The following is a 15,636-nucleotide window of genomic DNA, read 5'->3' on the forward strand; positions in this document are numbered from 1 at the left end:
ATAAAGGGGGATGAGAGAAAGGAACCAAAACCACATACTGACTCGCGCATCTCCACCAGAAAGACTCAAACCGGGAGGGGGAGAAAGCCATCGAGAAGAAAACCAGCGGATAATGGGGGGTGGAACACCCATGCGTGAGCACCCATAATCCAATCGGTAAGTGATTATCACTTTGGAGCAGTAGCCACGAAATCCTTCATGGAGAAGGTCATTGGTAGAAGCAGGGGAGTTGGTGTGAGGTGATGGGTGAGGGGAATCATGGAGGTTTTTGGATCTGAAAATTTTTTGGGTTGATCGGCAAAGAAGGAAGGAACAAAGTCCTCTAGTGCTGGACATAAGCCAGAAAAAGGAGGAACAAAGTCCTCAAGAGCTAGACATAAACCTGAAAATCACCACAAAATGGGTGTAGTTCACCACAGGGGTGAGAGAGAAGCAAGAGAAAATGATGAAAGAAAGAGGAACAGAGAAAAAGAGAAGCCAGAACACTAGAGGCCGCCCCCAACTGTCAAGCCAACAATCTAGATCCGGAGGGATCAAGATGAGGGCAAGAAAGAAGGGGGAGGGAGATGGGTTTTTCTCATATCTGTTTTCTCTCTCTAGTTTTTAGAGAGTCCCTCGTGTCTTCTGATTTTCCTGTTAAGGTCGGGTTGTGACCCATAAATTAGTTAGTGCAACCAACATCATACATATCATGAATTCAAATTTTTGTGGCACGAGAAATGTACAGCGCGGGTTACATAGAATAAACAGGGGTGAGAATAAGATTTACAAAAATCCAACCAAAATATGAAATTTTTTGGTGATTAAACTTCTATTATCATATTAATCGTAGGTGATAAGAAATATATTTTTGTTGATCAACCATTCATTTGCAGATTATTAAATCATCTCTTTACAATGATACAATCATACTGTTTCGAGATCTGGTCAAATTAATCTACCCTTATATCAAATTAATCAACTTAATGGGTGTGTGTGTTTGGTGGGGTGGTAAGTCTTTAGTCTCTTATGACTCTTATCTGAGAGGCCATGAGTAAAAAAAGTTACAGTAGTTTTTCTCCTGATTTTGAAGAAGCTTTTTTTTTTCATAAAAGGTATTGCAATTTTTTGAAATATGATATAGTCATATAGAAATAATTTATTTATTAATATTTATATTATGTGAGAGCATATACGGTACTTCAAAAATTTAACCATTCCACTAAGAATTGACTTAATTATATAAGATATATTAATGCAGCGTAATCCTAGCAATTTGCATCTGGTCAGAGCGGGTAATCTCGTAAATTTCTGAAAAGAGGAAACAGATCCTAAGTCTCTTAAATGCTCTTAAATATATATTTGATTTGGATAATACACGGTTTGGATCGCACTGCTATTATAGAGTCCTCCCACACAGTCAAATCCCCGTGGAAAGTTCAGACTAGTTTCCCCAAACCGAGTCTTCTTCGTCTTCTCGTCTCCATTTATACCCCTCTAAACTCTCTCTCTCTCTCAAATCTTCCAGAAAGCCCTAACCATGGAAGACTCAGTCGTCGCCGAACCGCCGACACTCCCTCCAGATCTGACCCGTAATGCTACCAATTCCGGCGAGGACTTCGAGTCCCTTCCGATCCCTCCTCTCGATCCTCAATTCTTCCCATCTGACACCGGAATGCCCTCCGATTCCTTCATGTCGGATCTCGGGTTCGGGTTCGGCTCCGAAGACAATTGCGATTACGAGCTCACCTTTGATGATTTGGACAATCTCTACCTCCCGTCGGAGGCCGACGACTTCCTCATCCCCGACGGGTTTGATCCGACGGCTCAGCCGAGCGGAGATTCCACTCTTCTGCTGGATTCGCAGTCTCCGGAGTCCGGACTTTCCAAGGGCTCCTCGGATGGCGTAGTCTCCGGTTTCCTGAATTATCCGTCGTCGGAGTCCGGCGGCCACGATCAGGAGTTTTCGGAGAATTCCGGCGGGCCGTTGTCGTCTCAGGGCTCCGGGATTCCCGAGGCGGGCAATTCTCCTACTCATTCCGGCAACTCCGATCGCGACGTGTCGTCGTCGAACGTCACTACTGCCGATGAGAAGGTGAAGATAGAGGAGGAGATGACCAGAAGCGGCTTAGTTGCGAAGAGGAAGAAAGAGAGCGGCGGCGAAGAAGGGAACGTGGAGTCGAGAAGCTCCAAGTATCGGAGGTCGGAGAGTGGCTTGAACGATGAAGATGAGAAGAGGAAGGCCAGATTGATGAGGAACAGAGAGAGTGCTCAGCTTTCGAGGCAGAGGAAGAAGCATTATGTGGAAGAGCTTGAAGATAAGGTTAGGGCTATGCATACAACTATAGCTGATTTGAATAATAAGATTTCATATATTATGGCCGAGAATGCTACTCTGAAGCAGCAATTGAGCTGTGGTAGTGGCATGTGCCCGCCACCGCAGCCGCCGCCTCCGGGGATGTACCCAATGCCACCCATGGGTTATCCATGGATGCCATACTCGCCTTATGTTGTGAAACCGCAAGGTTCTCAGGTCCCTTTGGTTCCCATACCTAGGCTTAAACCCCAGCAGCCCGCGGCTGCACCAAAGCCGAAGAAGAAGTCGGAGAGTAAGACCAAGAAGGTTGCTAGCATTAGTTTCCTGGGTCTGCTGTTTTTCCTGTTGCTTTTTGGTGGACTTGTTCCCATGGTGAATGTTGGTTTTGGTGGGTCGAATTATGTTAGAGATAGGTTTTATGATCAGCAGAGGGCGAAGGTTTTGACGGTTGAGAGTCATTTGAATGGATCAGAGGGAAATATACCTTTAGGAATATCTGGTGGGAAATTTGATGTCTCTAACAAAATTCATGAGAGGGGTCATAAGCAGAAAGAACAGGGGTTACCTGGCGTGGGTAATGCTAGTGAGCCTCTTGTTGCCTCTTTGTATGTTCCGAGAAATGATAAACTTGTTAAGATTGATGGGAACTTGATTATTCATTCAGTCCTGGCCAGTGAGAAAGCTAAAACTCATAAGAAGAGTAGGGAGGCCAGAGTGGAAGGAGCTAAAGATTTGGTTTCAGCATTGGCTATACCTGAAGCTGGAGTGAACAGAGGGAGACGTGCTCCTTTATACAGAACTCCTGCTGGACAACGCAAGGCTCTTACAGCTGGTTCTGCTGATGGTAAACTGCAGCAGTGGTTTCGTGAAGGTCTTGCTGGACCGTTGTTGAGTTCAGGCATGTGCACTGAAGTGTTCCAGTTTGATGTATCAGCTGCTACTCATTCAGGAGGCATAATTCCTGCTTCGTCAGTTGCCAATGTCTCTGAACACGGTTCAAATTCTGCAAGGCTTAACAGGGGAGGAAACAGAAGGATCCTTGGTGGTCGCGCAATTCCCCTTGCTGGATCCAATCATAATGTTACTGATGAAGAACGCGCCATAAGAAACAATCAGTCGAGCAACAACTTTCAAGGCAGTAATTCTTCCATGGTCGTTTCCGTTCTGGTTGATCCTAGAGAGGCAGGTGACATTGACGTTGATGGCATGATCAAACCCAAGTCACTTTCTCGGGTTTTCGTTGTTCTGCTTCTAGACAGTGTGAAGTATGTCACTTACTCATGTGTGCTTCCTCGCTCTGCTCCTCACTTAGTGACTACTTAACATGGAAGTTCAGTTCGGAGTTTTAGATGACACCTAGATCTAATTTCAGAAGCTCCCAGTTAATTTATGCAACAGGAGTAGCTGTTTCTGTAAGACTTTAACTTCATGCTCTCTACTTACTAGAGTATTGGGAGCTGTTTATGCTTTGGTTTGAATGCTATCACTGTAGTGAACATTTGGAATCTTATAGCTCCTGGCTTGATGTAGCCATTTGAGTTTGTATGGAACACCTAGGTTATATGATACAAGTATAATTTATAAGAAAAGGAAATCTACTTTTCATAATGAGTATTTGTGCCCCATTTACCAGGCGAAAGAATTCTATCTATCAAAGAAAGAAACACACCGAGTTCGACTAATTGAGAGTTTCTCCTTTTGAGATGTTTTGACTGGGTTTCTTTTCCTTTGCGAGGCATCGACGATATGACTCGTATGAGGAATGATATATAAGTGTTTAATCCATTGAACAGGAATGATATATAAGTGTTTAATCCATTGAACAAAATTGTACCGAATTATTATGGAAAACTAATGAAAATAAAAGCCTGTAAATTCACAGCCATTTCGCTGTTATTGTAGGGAAACTTCTTCTCTTTTACATGGCAAGTATTAAACTCCATATAGTCAAGATCAAAGTTGGAATTCTATTTTTCTTAGACTTCCTTTGAACTAGTGAAGAAAAATCCAAATTCTAATCAATAAAAAACGGTAATTAATACATCAATAAAGGGCAACTCATACTTTGTTCCCAAGTAAAACGTGATCATTTGTGATCAGATTGAAAAACAACTAATTTTGTGCATATTTAATGTTCCAGCTGTAGTCATAAATTTTTGGGGCCGTGACCACTTATCTAATTTCAGCTTAAAAATTGTCCACTTACTTCTAACCCCATTTACCAAATTCAACATTTACTGACAGTTTTGCCCTTATTAATCAAATTGAAACTCACAGATCTCTCTCCTCTTAGACTCTCTCTCTCTCTCTCTCTCTCTCTCTCTCTCTCTCTCTCTCTCTCTCTCTCTCTCTCTCTCTCTCTCTCTCTCTCTCTCTCTCTCTCTCTCCAGCCGGCAGTGGCGACCACGCCTTCAACACCTTCTTCGTCGACCTCGAGCCCGGCGCCGGCTAGCACATCCCAAGCCCCATCTTCGTCGACCTCAAGCCCACTGTCAATTGCCGAACACCGTTCTGGTGCCAATCACCGATCTGGTGGCGATCACTGATCTAGTGCCGACCACCCTCAATCACCGATCACCGATCTGAAGCTCCCATCCCTCTGCGGTGCCGGAACCTCACCAAACTGAGACCGGTAGGAGATGGGCTGTAGGTGAGCGACTGGAGAAGACGAAGGCGGTTCGGTCGGAATCGTGCCGGAATCAGGCTGGAGGAGCATGGGTGTCCATAGGGGAAGCGTGGGTGGCCGAAGAAAAATTCTGATGGATTTTTTTTCTTCTGATTTCGATGGTTTTTTTTCTTTCTGATTTCGATGGGAAGAGCTCCGAGAATGAGGAAGGAAAAAAGAAAAAGAAAAAAAAGTGAACGTCTACAATTGAACATATAAATTGATCAATTGTATCTGTAGAGTATTCATTTTTGTTCACTTGAGGGCAATAATATAATTATTGGAGGGTAATAATATGATTATTGGGGCAATAATATGAGTATTGGAGGGCAATAATAAGATTACTGAGGGGCAATAAAATGTTTATTGGGGCAATAATAAGATAATTGGGAGGCAATAATAAAATTATTTATTTAGATAAAATTATTTATTGGGGGACAATAATATGATTATTGTGGGGCAATAATATGATTACTAGGTATTATTGGGGGGTAATAAAATCAGATGCCAGAATCCGGTCACCGGTCGTCGGAGTCCGCTGCCGGCCACTAGTCACCGGAGTCCGGCAAGGTCTCCTATCACTTCTCTCTCTAAGTGACAAAGAAGGAGAGGGCAAAAGTGTCCCAAAAATAAATAAAAAGAATAAAAAAAGAATTAATTGGGTATTAGAGAAATAATCCCTTAGAGTGTTTTGGGTAAATGAGATTAAAAAACTGTTAGTGGAGCAAATGAGCAATTTTTAAGCTGAAATTGGGTAAATGATCATTTCCCCTAAATTTTACCCGCGGCCGTTTAAGTGCCAAAAGTCTCTCCCCACCTCCACCTTGCATTTATATTCTTCTGTAGTATGCCAAGCTGAGCACAAGCCCCCCAAACCGTTCTGCAGCCACAGACAAAAATGGAGGAGAGTTTGTTATTCCCAAGAGGCAAAGATCAAGCAGAGCAAAGAAAAGAGTCATGGGGTTTGTTTTTCGAAGAAGTCAAGAGGTTGGGTTGCTTAGCCGGACCTATGGTTGCTGTCTTGCTATCCCAGTACATGGTGCAGGTTGTTTCGATGATGATGGTTGGTCACCTTGGTGAGCTTGCTCTCTCCAGCACTGCCTTGGCCATATCCTTTTCCGGGGTCACCGGCTTTAGTGTTCTTGTAAGTCTTCCACACCTTGAACTTTTCTTTCTTTTTTCTTCCATATCAGGGAATTTGATTTTTTGTGTTCAACCTTCAGGCTAATGAACCTATATCATATATGTATCCTACAGGTTTAGTTGAATTTCTGAACATTTTTTGTCTGCAACTAATGCTTGGTTGAATTTATTTGTATCATATTATCATTGCTCTAATCTTTAGCCCGTTGCATGTTAGACTTTTACTCGGACAATGACTCAAAAACTGGGTTTTAGATTCAAAAAGGCCATTGATTATACTGAAAAATAGCTTTTGATTTAGATAAAAAGATGACCTTTGTAGCTAAGTTTAAGCCAACTACTTTTTATTGGATATTAGACCTTTGAAGTTGATGGCGTACAGAGTTCTTTTTGGTTTTATTGGAGTTCTTAATAGGCTAGCTGAAGATTATTTGATTTATAAGAAGTTCATTAAGACTTTAGGACTAGTCGAGGATCTCGTATAAAGAAATGTGTGTTCTGTTGACCTGCTGTTGCGGACAACAGTGCACATTCAGATGAATTCGTCCTTCCATACTCAATTTGGTCGATTAGTGCTGTTAATTTTGCAGAAACCATGTTGGAAAACTATGTGCAACATTTATTCCTAAGCAGATGCCATGCAGTTGGATATGATATGTGAAAATGTAAAATTGAATTCAAGATGGAGTTGGTTATCTAAAATCCAATTACTAAGTAGAATCTATCTACCAACAAAAGATGTTACTAACTAGATTTCGTACCCTGATCTTTGAACAGCTAGGAATGGCCAGTGCACTTGAAACTTTATGTGGGCAAGCGTATGGAGCTGAGCAATATCAGAAACTTGGACTTCAAACTTACACCGCCATATTTTCTCTCACCTTAGTTTGTCTTCCTTTGTCTTTGATATGGATATATATGGCGGATATACTGATGTTCATGGGCCAAGACCCTGTAATTTCACATGAAGCTGGCAAATTCACAATCTGGCTTCTTCCTGCTTTGGTTTCTTATGCAACTCTCCAGCCACTCAATAGATACTTTCAGACTCAAAGTCTAGTAACTCCTATGCTCATGAGCTCTTTGGTGACTATTTTGTTCCATATTCCTCTCTGTTGGGCTCTAGTATTCAAGTCTGGACTGGATAGCCTTGGAGGGGCATTAGCAATGAGTATTTCCTACTGGTTCAATGCGATTGTACTTGGATTGTTCATGAAGTTTTCTTCTGCCTGTTCGAAAACCAGAGTTTCAATTTCTATGGAGCTATTCCATGGAATGAGAGAGTTCTTTCGTTTTGCCATCCCTTCTGCTGTAATGATATGGTATTTTTAATCTCCTATTCTATTTGCTTTCTAAAAATATTTTAATTGCAATGTCCTTGTCGTTTTATTTTTGTGTTCTCGATTTATCTCGTTTGTTTTAGCCTTGAGTGGTGGTCATTTGAGCTGCTTATCTTGCTGTCCGGGATTTTACCAAACCCAGCTCTTGAAACTTCAGTTCTGTCTGTATGGTAAGCTTTCTCTGCGTGAACTTCAGTTACCAAGTTTGTCAAGTTTGATATCCATACTAATGAGATGGCTCTCCATTAGGCAATGTGATAAACTCTTAAGTTTTTGTTAACAGTCTCCAGACCATTGCGACACTCTATTCAATACCATACGGGTTTGGTGCTGCAGCAAGGTAAGCTTCAAACACAGATATACCCCATCAGATTGCATGTTTGTCTACTTCTAATGTAGGTAAGTAATAACTAGCCGTTTTGTTCTTTGGGTATGTACAGCACTAGAGTTTCAAATGAACTAGGTGCTGGCAACCCAAAAGGTGCTCGTATGGCTACGTGTGCTGCGATGTTTCTTGCACTCACAGAGACAACTATAATAACCACAACCCTCTTTGCCTGCCGCAATCTGTTTGGCTATATTTTTAGTAATGAGAGAGATGTCGTCGATTACGTCACAACCATGGCTCCTCTAGTTTGTCTCTCTGTTATACTAGACAGTTTTCAAGGGGTCCTTTCAGGTGAGTTTCTATCCTTTTCTGATATAAGTTCTTTCATGTATCAATCTAGTGTTTAAGTTTCGTCAATGGTTGAATATTCAGGTATTGCTAGAGGATGTGGGTGGCAGCATATAGGGGCTTACGTAAACCTTGCAGCATTTTATTTATGTGGGATTCCTGTTGCTGCTACATTAGCTTTCTGGGTTCAACTAAGAGGAAGGGGTCTTTGGATTGGAATACAAGTTGGAGCTTTTGTGCAAACCACTCTGCTTGCTATTGTAACAACTTGTACAAACTGGGAAAAGCAGGTCTGTTCTCAACCCATTTATGACCTCTTGATAATCTTACTCCTGATCTTTATGACATCGGAATTGTTAAGACTTTGAAAACTAATCTGTATGTTGGGTTTTTGATGTTTCAGGCAAGTAAGGCAAGGGAGAGGATATTTGAGGCAAGCTATGTAGAAGCTAATGGATTGTTGAACTAATCGAGCAGAGATTAATCAGTTTTGATGAGCTTAATTCTCTTTAATCATAGTACTAAAGGAGAAATTACTTGCTTCTAGTTATGAGGCTGACAGCATTGCTGCACAGCACATAATGAGCACCAGAATGTGCCAGAGAGCGTCCACTGCAAGATCTGGCCCCGAACAGCGCCTCACCTTTGGAGTTCTGAAAGTCTGAAATGGACTTTTATCATGATAAATCGATGTGGAAAATGGAAAGTTAACTGTCGAGTTGGATACATTCTGCAAATTTTATCTTGAACTTTACATATGCAATACTAGTCAACATTTCATAACTGGTTTATTTTTCTAATCATTTTCACAACAAGAAATCACCGATCACATGTAGTTGATCAACGAGTAGCCCAGAGTCTTATAGTCTTGAGTCGGGCACTTGTGCTACGATCTGGTATGTAACGCTACTAGATCCTGCAAAGATTACATATCTGAGTAGTCAGTGGTACAATGATATGGTGCCGGCCGAGGACTCTCCAACACCAGTCCATGTATTATCAAAATGACATAGGTTGGCCAAGTAGTCCACCCAAGAAAAAAGAAACTGTCCTCTAATTCCAAGTGAAGCTGCAGGTGGTGCTGTTCTGCACTATTTTTTTTTTTTTTTTGAATCTTCAGCCACTATATATTGTCAGACGCAAAGATTGTTCACTCCTTGCTTTACTTTTCTTTTTTGATAAATCACTAGCTCCCTTTGCTTGGAAGCTTTTGTGCCTCACTTTTTTCTGCCCCTTCCAAAAGTCAATAGTGTTCTATCTTCCAGTCTGGACTGGGACACCTAGCTAGCTTTCAGCAGCATTAGCATTGGTCTAGTTAAAAAAAAAAAAAAAAACAAAATCAAGAGCAATAGAATCACAAAATTAGAGTTATTATTAGTTTGTAGATTCATATTATTAAAAAATTCACTTTAGTATTGAATCCGAAAGATACTGACGAACTTTTAGAAATTATTTAGCTTTAATTGGTCTGCTTTGTGACCAAGTTTTTCCAGCCGATGATTCATTTAAATAAGGACGATACTTCGCTGACCAGGGCTGGTCAGCCAATGCTAACCATGGCTATCGTGGCTCTCTCAAAGCCCAACACGTGTGTTCCCCCCCCCAATGGAGTGAATTCCTTCTCTTCCTCCAGCTCTCTTCTTCCTTCTCAAATCTTAAGGAAAATCCACAATTTCTATCCAAACCCGAACACTCTACTCCAAGGCCAGCCCCGGAATCCAAACTAGAAATGAAGAAAGAAGGCAAAGATTCGGCGCGTAGCTGGCACCGACAGCGAAGAAACTGTTCGCGGTGGCCAGAGTCGAAGAAATTAACTGACACGGATGGCTGATGATTCATTTAAATAATCCCTCAACGGTACTATTCACTTCCTCACTTTGTTTGCCACGCAACGTCACTTGTTTAACTTCTTAACCGTTTTGTTCATCTCTTGCAAAGTGGCACGGCCCCATCCATCTATATATATATATATATATACACATACATGTATGACCCGATGGCAAAAAATAAAATGGGAGTTGATTCCAAAGCCCCTTCAGTAGAATCTGATGCAAAGCTGCTCATTGATCTAGAAATATTAAACATATCTAAAACTCTACGAGTAAGAGTCATTTAGATATTTCCAATTAAATCAAATGCTTCCGGTTGGCTACAGACTTCTTTGATCATATCAGTTGTGGGTAGAAACATGCATGCCAGCCGGCCACATATGCTATGGGCATATATTTTTCCTATTTATTTTCTGGTTTATAAATATGGCAGCGACATGCAGATTGCGAGCCTTGAGAAAGACGAGCCTGACTTTGTATGTACTTTGTTACATGATATCGACAACATATATATTTGGTGAATGATTAGGACGACGTACTCCAGAGGTCTTTATTGCCCTTAACCAAGTCTAAATGTGGCTGGGTGCATGCTTTGCTTCGTTTTAAGTACGAAGGCATAATTGAGATCCCTCGGCAGCAGTTGTATTGCAGATACAAATATGGAAGAGAGCTTGTTAACATTACCAAAAGAAGTAAAAGATCCAAGAAAATTTAGTAGTACTAGTTTGACATGGGCTTATTTCTTTGAAGAAGTGAAGAGGCAATGTTACACAGCAGGACCTATGGTTGCCGTGATTCTATCCCAGAACTTGTTGCGTGTGGTTTCGATGATGATGGTTGGTCACTTGGGTGAGCTTGCTCTCTCTAGCACCTCCATTGCCATCTCCCTCTCTGGAGTCACCGGCTTTAGTCTTTTTGTAAGTCATCTTAATTCTTTGCTGTTCACGGACATTTAGTAACACATTTTTTTATGTCCAACTCTTTGCTTTTAGAATTGCCAATTAACCTGTCTTCACAAGGCATACAACGCACATATTCAGTAATGGCCATTAGCCAAGTTTTATGCCTTGTATGGTAAGAAACCCCAATATGTAACATCTATATAGGCAATACAGCAGAAACTTAATTAATTGGCAACCTATATAAACATAATGTATATCAACTTGAATTTATGCTGGTAAATTATGTTTCCAATAACCAGGTGGATCTGGTAACTTGGGTGTTAATTTGGACAGATAGGAATGGCCAGTGCACTGGAAACAATATGTGGGCAAGCGTATGGAGCTAAGCAGTATCAGAAACTTGGACTCCAAACTTACACTGCTATAGTTTCTCTCAACTTAATTTGTCTTCCTTTATCTTTGTTATGGATATATATGGAGGACTTGCTGATTTTCATGGGTCAAGATCCTCTCATTTCTCGCGAAGCTGGCAAATTCACAATTTGGCTCATTCCCGCTCTATTTGCTTATGCAACTCTTCAACCACTCATCAGATACTTTCAGACACAAAGTTTGATGACTCCTATGCTCCTAAGCTCTTGCGCTACCCTTTTGTTCCATATTCCTCTTTGTTGGGTTCTAGTATTCAAGTCTGGACTGGATGTCCTTGGAGGGGCATTAGCAATAAGTGTCTCATATTGGTTGAATGTGATTTTACTTGGATTGTACATGAAGTTTTCTTCTGCTTGTTCACAAACCAGAGCTCCAGTTTCTAAGGAAGTATTCCATGGAATGAGAGAGTTCTTTTACCTTGCCATCCCTTCTTCAGTAATGATATGGTAATTCATATATACTATTTTTCAAATATATAGTCTCCCACTTTTATTTTTCTTGATTCTTGGTGCACGGTGATTGTAGCATTGAGTGGTGGTCATTTGAGCTGCTTATTTTGCTTTCTGGGCTTCTACCAAATCCAGCTCTTGAAACTTCGGTTTTGTCTGTGTGGTATATTTTCTGCTTGCATACAAATATTAAAACCGATGTTTCAATTTGATCTCTTTGTAATACTAAAGAGATATCGATGACAATTTTGCTTGATTTTGTTTTCGGACAGTCTCCAGACCATTTCAACACTCTATGCAATACCTTATGGGTTTGGTGCTGCAGCGAGGTATATTTGTTTACTACTAATGCACAAGGTAGCTATGTTTGCAAGTAATAACCTATACTATCTTTTTCTTCCTTTTCTCTTGGCAATTGTATAGTACCAGAGTTGCAAATGAACTGGGAGCTGGTAACTCAGAATGTGCTCGTATAGCCGCGCATGTTGCATTGTTTCTTGCAGTCACAGAGACAAGCATAGAAACAACAACCCTCTTTGCCTTCCGGCGTTCTTTTGGTTACACATTTACCAATGAGAAACAAGTCGTCGATTACGTCACATCAATGGCACCTCTAGTGTGTCTGTCTCTTGTACTAGACAGCTTGCAAGGGGTCCTTACAGGTTAATCAATAAAAATCCTGATAAGAAATGAGTTATTTTTTTTCATGTTCCATTAATTCCAAGTGTTACATATATGGTTGAATATACAGGTATTGCTAGAGGATGTGGGTGGCAGCATATAGGGGCTTACATAAATCTTGGAGCATTTTATCTTTGTGGAATTCCAGTTGCTGCTATATTGGCTTTCTGGTTAGAGCTGAGAGGAAGAGGCCTTTGGATTGGAATTCAAGTTGGTTCTTTGGTGCAGACCATAACGCTTTCTTTTGTAACTAGTAGTACAAATTGGGAAATGCAGGTATGGTTTATATCCTCAACTGTTAATGTTGGAAATGGTTGGACTGTGAAACTGAAATGATCTTTATGTTGGGATTTGATTTTGCAGGCAAGGAAGGCAAGGGAGATGGTATTCCAGGGAGGCTCATCAGAAGATATTGGATAGTGCCATTGATTGATACATGCAGTCCAAAAAGTTGTTCAGAGATTGATTCAGCATTAGTGCTGGGAGAGACACTTGAGCTCAACTTGCAACCGCTCGATAATGCTTATTGGCAATGAACTTCATTATAAGAATGAGAGTACAGGATGAGCTGATGACAATCACAAAAACAAAATTAGTACGGACATGATTATGAATTTATGATAGGACGTCCAAATGTGTCATCTTCACTTAGGAACCTATTATAAGAATTGATATCGATTTATCCAACAGTTTGGTTTATCCTTCTAGTTGGACTGCCCTTTGATCAGTTCAAAATTGATAAATGGTTACTAGAGGTGTTTTTTTCTTCTTCTTCATATTTACTATAGTTCAGTATAGCACAATAAATCAATATTATAGAAATATGGCGTGTTTATAGTGGTTTGAAACTCACCATGGATCCCAGTAACATTTGGTCTAGTGGCATAAGTCTCACTTTTGTAAGTAAGTGGTCGTGAGTAACTCACAAAAGACTGGTTGTTATTGTAATAAAAAAAAAAAGCAAAAAAAAAAAACTCGCCAAGGATCTCCAAATTAAAAAGCTCACTGTGGAATGTGATTCTTTATAACTGTTAATCTTATCAATGGAGAGAACTATGATTGCCACCCTTTGGGTACCTTGTTTTCAACTGTAAAATGATGTTGCAAGCTTTTGTGTCCTGCAGTTTGCTCCATATTCACTGAAAGGAGAATAGCAAAGGAGGGTCTTTCTGCTGCTGTCCTACTCATATTAGGACACTATTATTGATGCTGATGCTGCTGTTACTCGCACAAAACTAGAACCTTCAGCACTTTCTACTGCTTCTTAGCGTGCTCTTTGCATTTTTCTAGGGCCTCATTATAAGGGAAAAAAAAAAAAAAAAAGTAAAGAGACAGTGTTACATAGCAAAGAAGTGAAGAGACAGTGTTACATAGCAGGGTTAAATGACAAATTACTCAAAGTCAAATAAACGCCAAACCTCCCTAGAAGACAAAACGCCGACCGGTTGTTATTGCCAAAAGACAAAGATTCAGAGCAAAGAAAAGGGTCGAGATAGCTAACATGAGTTTGTTCATTCCAACAAGTCAAGCGGTTGGGTTTCACAATAATCATTATATCCCATTAGTACCTGGGTGAGCTTGGTCTCTCTAGCACAGCCAAAGCTCAAGTCTTTTTGTAATTCGATCTGTTTCATATCCACCCTGTTCTTTCTTTGTTTGCTGTGAGATTATAGTGTTATTAATTTTGTTCTTTCATAGTTTGGAATTGTATATTTGACATCCAACTGTTTGTTTAACCTGTGCGTAGGGAGTATAGGGCCAGAAGGGTCAGCTGACCCTTCTCAAATTGTCATTCTAAATGTTGATTAGTTGAACTTTCCATATAAATAGATGTTATAATACTTTAATGACCCTCCTAAGAAATGAAATGAATGCTTCTTCGATTAATCAGCTTCATCTTTAACCTAATTAAATACATAATCTAATCTCTTTAATTTCCATTTTTACTATTTGATGCTTTCCTCTTTCAATTTCTAATAATGTAAAGGGAATCACAATTAATATTCTCCAATAAATCAATCTAATTCCCAAACAAATCAGTATCATTCGTCATGTACATAATTTATCAAGGTATAAGACTATAAGGTAACTATGCAAAGATTTCATTACATGAACAACTGCGTTAGTAAATGACTTTTTTTCAATGTAAGAACTTATTTACTTTTTGACCCTCCAAGATGATATTTCTAGCTACGCCACTGCCTGTGCAATGTTGTAGTATAAATGAGTCATAGTATAAATGTCTATATCATGTAATAGGTACTTGAGTGTATAAATGTAGGTATGAAGACTTATGTGGCATAAAGTATATGGGGAAGCAACAAGCATGGCAGCTCTCATAATTGCAGCAACCATGTGGAGTTGCAGCTATGATCATTGAAGCCACTATAATGGACTTCTTACCATAGCATTCACACTAGCTTTGTATTCCTATATAAACCCTCCATTGTGAGATGAATAAACACACTTGAATCTCCATTCTCTCTGCAACATTACTCTCTCCCTCTCTCTGTTAATTTATGCTTGTCCTTAAACACGTTATCAGCACGAGCTCCTAGCCCTTGCTAGCCATACCGTGCGCTGCCCCTGCGCTCGTTCCTATGCAGATTAGCCTGTTTGCACACCCCGAAACATCTTGTTCAGAACCTCTGATCAAAATACTTTCTGCATCAAAGTTGTTCATCTGTCTCTTCTATCTGACCTCCAAATTTCAGCCCTGTTGGAGTCATTTTGAGACCTGTACACCATTCAAAGTGGGAGCTGTTTAGCATGCTCGTCCCGTGCAGATCAACCTGCTTGCACGCCAAGAAACGTCCTTTTTGGGACATCTAATCAAAATCCTTTCTACATCAAAGTTGTTAATCTCTGTCTCTTATATCTGATCTCCAAATTTCAGCCATGTTGAAGTCGTTTTGAGACATGTACACCATTCAAAGTGGGAGCTGTTCAGCATGCTCGTTCCTGTGCAAATCAACCTGCTTGCACGCCAAGAAACGTCCTTTTTGGGACATAAAATCAAAATCCTTTCTACATAAAAGTTGTTAATCTCTATCTCTTATATCTGATCTCCAAATTCCAGCCCTGTTGGAGCAGTTTTGAGACCTGTACAACATTTGAAGTGGGATATGTTCAGAAGCGAATTTGCTCCGAATTTCAACAAGTAAGTTTTAAAGATTAAAGTTCCCGTTTTTGAGTTTTTATTCATTTCTCTTCTTTTCGGAGA

The 15,636-nt window shown here is 40.3% G+C and overlaps 3 protein-coding genes across 6 annotated transcripts; all 3 read left to right on the forward strand.

Annotated features, from left to right (window-relative positions):
• Positions 1-1,382: 1,382 nt before the first annotated feature.
• On the forward strand, positions 1,383-3,904 carry LOC112196864 (bZIP transcription factor 17). Its single transcript, XM_024337327.2, has one exon. The coding sequence runs from the start codon at positions 1,520-1,522 to the stop codon at positions 3,617-3,619; it is 2,100 nt and encodes a 699-aa protein (XP_024193095.1). The 5' UTR covers positions 1,383-1,519; the 3' UTR covers positions 3,620-3,904.
• A 1,861-nt stretch (positions 3,905-5,765) lies between these two features.
• LOC112197965 (protein DETOXIFICATION 12) lies at positions 5,766-8,920 on the forward strand. Its single transcript, XM_024338950.2, has 7 exons — positions 5,766-6,105; positions 6,882-7,426; positions 7,528-7,614; positions 7,728-7,784; positions 7,885-8,123; positions 8,205-8,410; positions 8,524-8,920. Exons 1-7 carry the CDS (start codon positions 5,860-5,862, stop codon positions 8,587-8,589), a joined length of 1,446 nt encoding a protein of 481 aa, XP_024194718.1. The 5' UTR covers positions 5,766-5,859; the 3' UTR covers positions 8,590-8,920.
• A 1,396-nt stretch (positions 8,921-10,316) lies between these two features.
• Positions 10,317-13,167, forward strand: LOC112199842 (protein DETOXIFICATION 12). Of its 4 annotated transcripts, XM_024340810.2 has the most exons (7): positions 10,317-10,866; positions 11,185-11,729; positions 11,809-11,895; positions 12,005-12,061; positions 12,156-12,394; positions 12,484-12,689; positions 12,777-13,167. In XM_024340810.2, the coding sequence occupies exons 1-7, from the start codon at positions 10,609-10,611 to the stop codon at positions 12,831-12,833; spliced, it is 1,449 nt and encodes a 482-aa protein (XP_024196578.1). In that variant the 5' UTR covers positions 10,317-10,608; the 3' UTR covers positions 12,834-13,167. The 4 variants fall into 4 exon arrangements, with proteins under 4 accessions (XP_024196578.1, XP_024196577.1, XP_040375134.1 ...); XM_024340809.2 differs by having other exon boundaries at positions 12,484-13,167; XM_040519201.1 differs by having other exon boundaries at positions 10,787-10,866; positions 11,151-11,729; positions 12,484-13,167.
• The last annotated feature ends 2,469 nt before the right edge of the window (positions 13,168-15,636 follow it).

The sequence above is a fragment of the Rosa chinensis genome, chromosome 4, assembly GCF_002994745.2.
Source record: "Rosa chinensis cultivar Old Blush chromosome 4, RchiOBHm-V2, whole genome shotgun sequence".
Classification (NCBI taxonomy): domain Eukaryota; kingdom Viridiplantae; phylum Streptophyta; class Magnoliopsida; order Rosales; family Rosaceae; genus Rosa; species Rosa chinensis.

Coding starts and splice junctions, on each gene's coding strand:
- LOC112196864 (XM_024337327.2), top strand. CDS start 1,520: ATGGAAGACTCAGTCGTCGCCGAACCGCCGACACTCCCTCCAGATCTG.
- LOC112197965 (XM_024338950.2), top strand. CDS start 5,860: ATGGAGGAGAGTTTGTTATTCCCAAGAGGCAAAGATCAAGCAGAGCAA. Junction 6,106..6,881: donor TCACCGGCTTTAGTGTTCTT/GTAAGTCTTCCA, acceptor ATCTTTGAACAG/CTAGGAATGGCCAGTGCACT. Junction 8,411..8,523: donor GTACAAACTGGGAAAAGCAG/GTCTGTTCTCAA, acceptor TTGATGTTTCAG/GCAAGTAAGGCAAGGGAGAG.
- LOC112199842 (XM_024340809.2), top strand. CDS start 10,609: ATGGAAGAGAGCTTGTTAACATTACCAAAAGAAGTAAAAGATCCAAGA. Junction 11,896..12,004: donor ACTTCGGTTTTGTCTGTGTG/GTATATTTTCTG, acceptor GTTTTCGGACAG/TCTCCAGACCATTTCAACAC. Junction 12,062..12,155: donor GGGTTTGGTGCTGCAGCGAG/GTATATTTGTTT, acceptor GCAATTGTATAG/TACCAGAGTTGCAAATGAAC.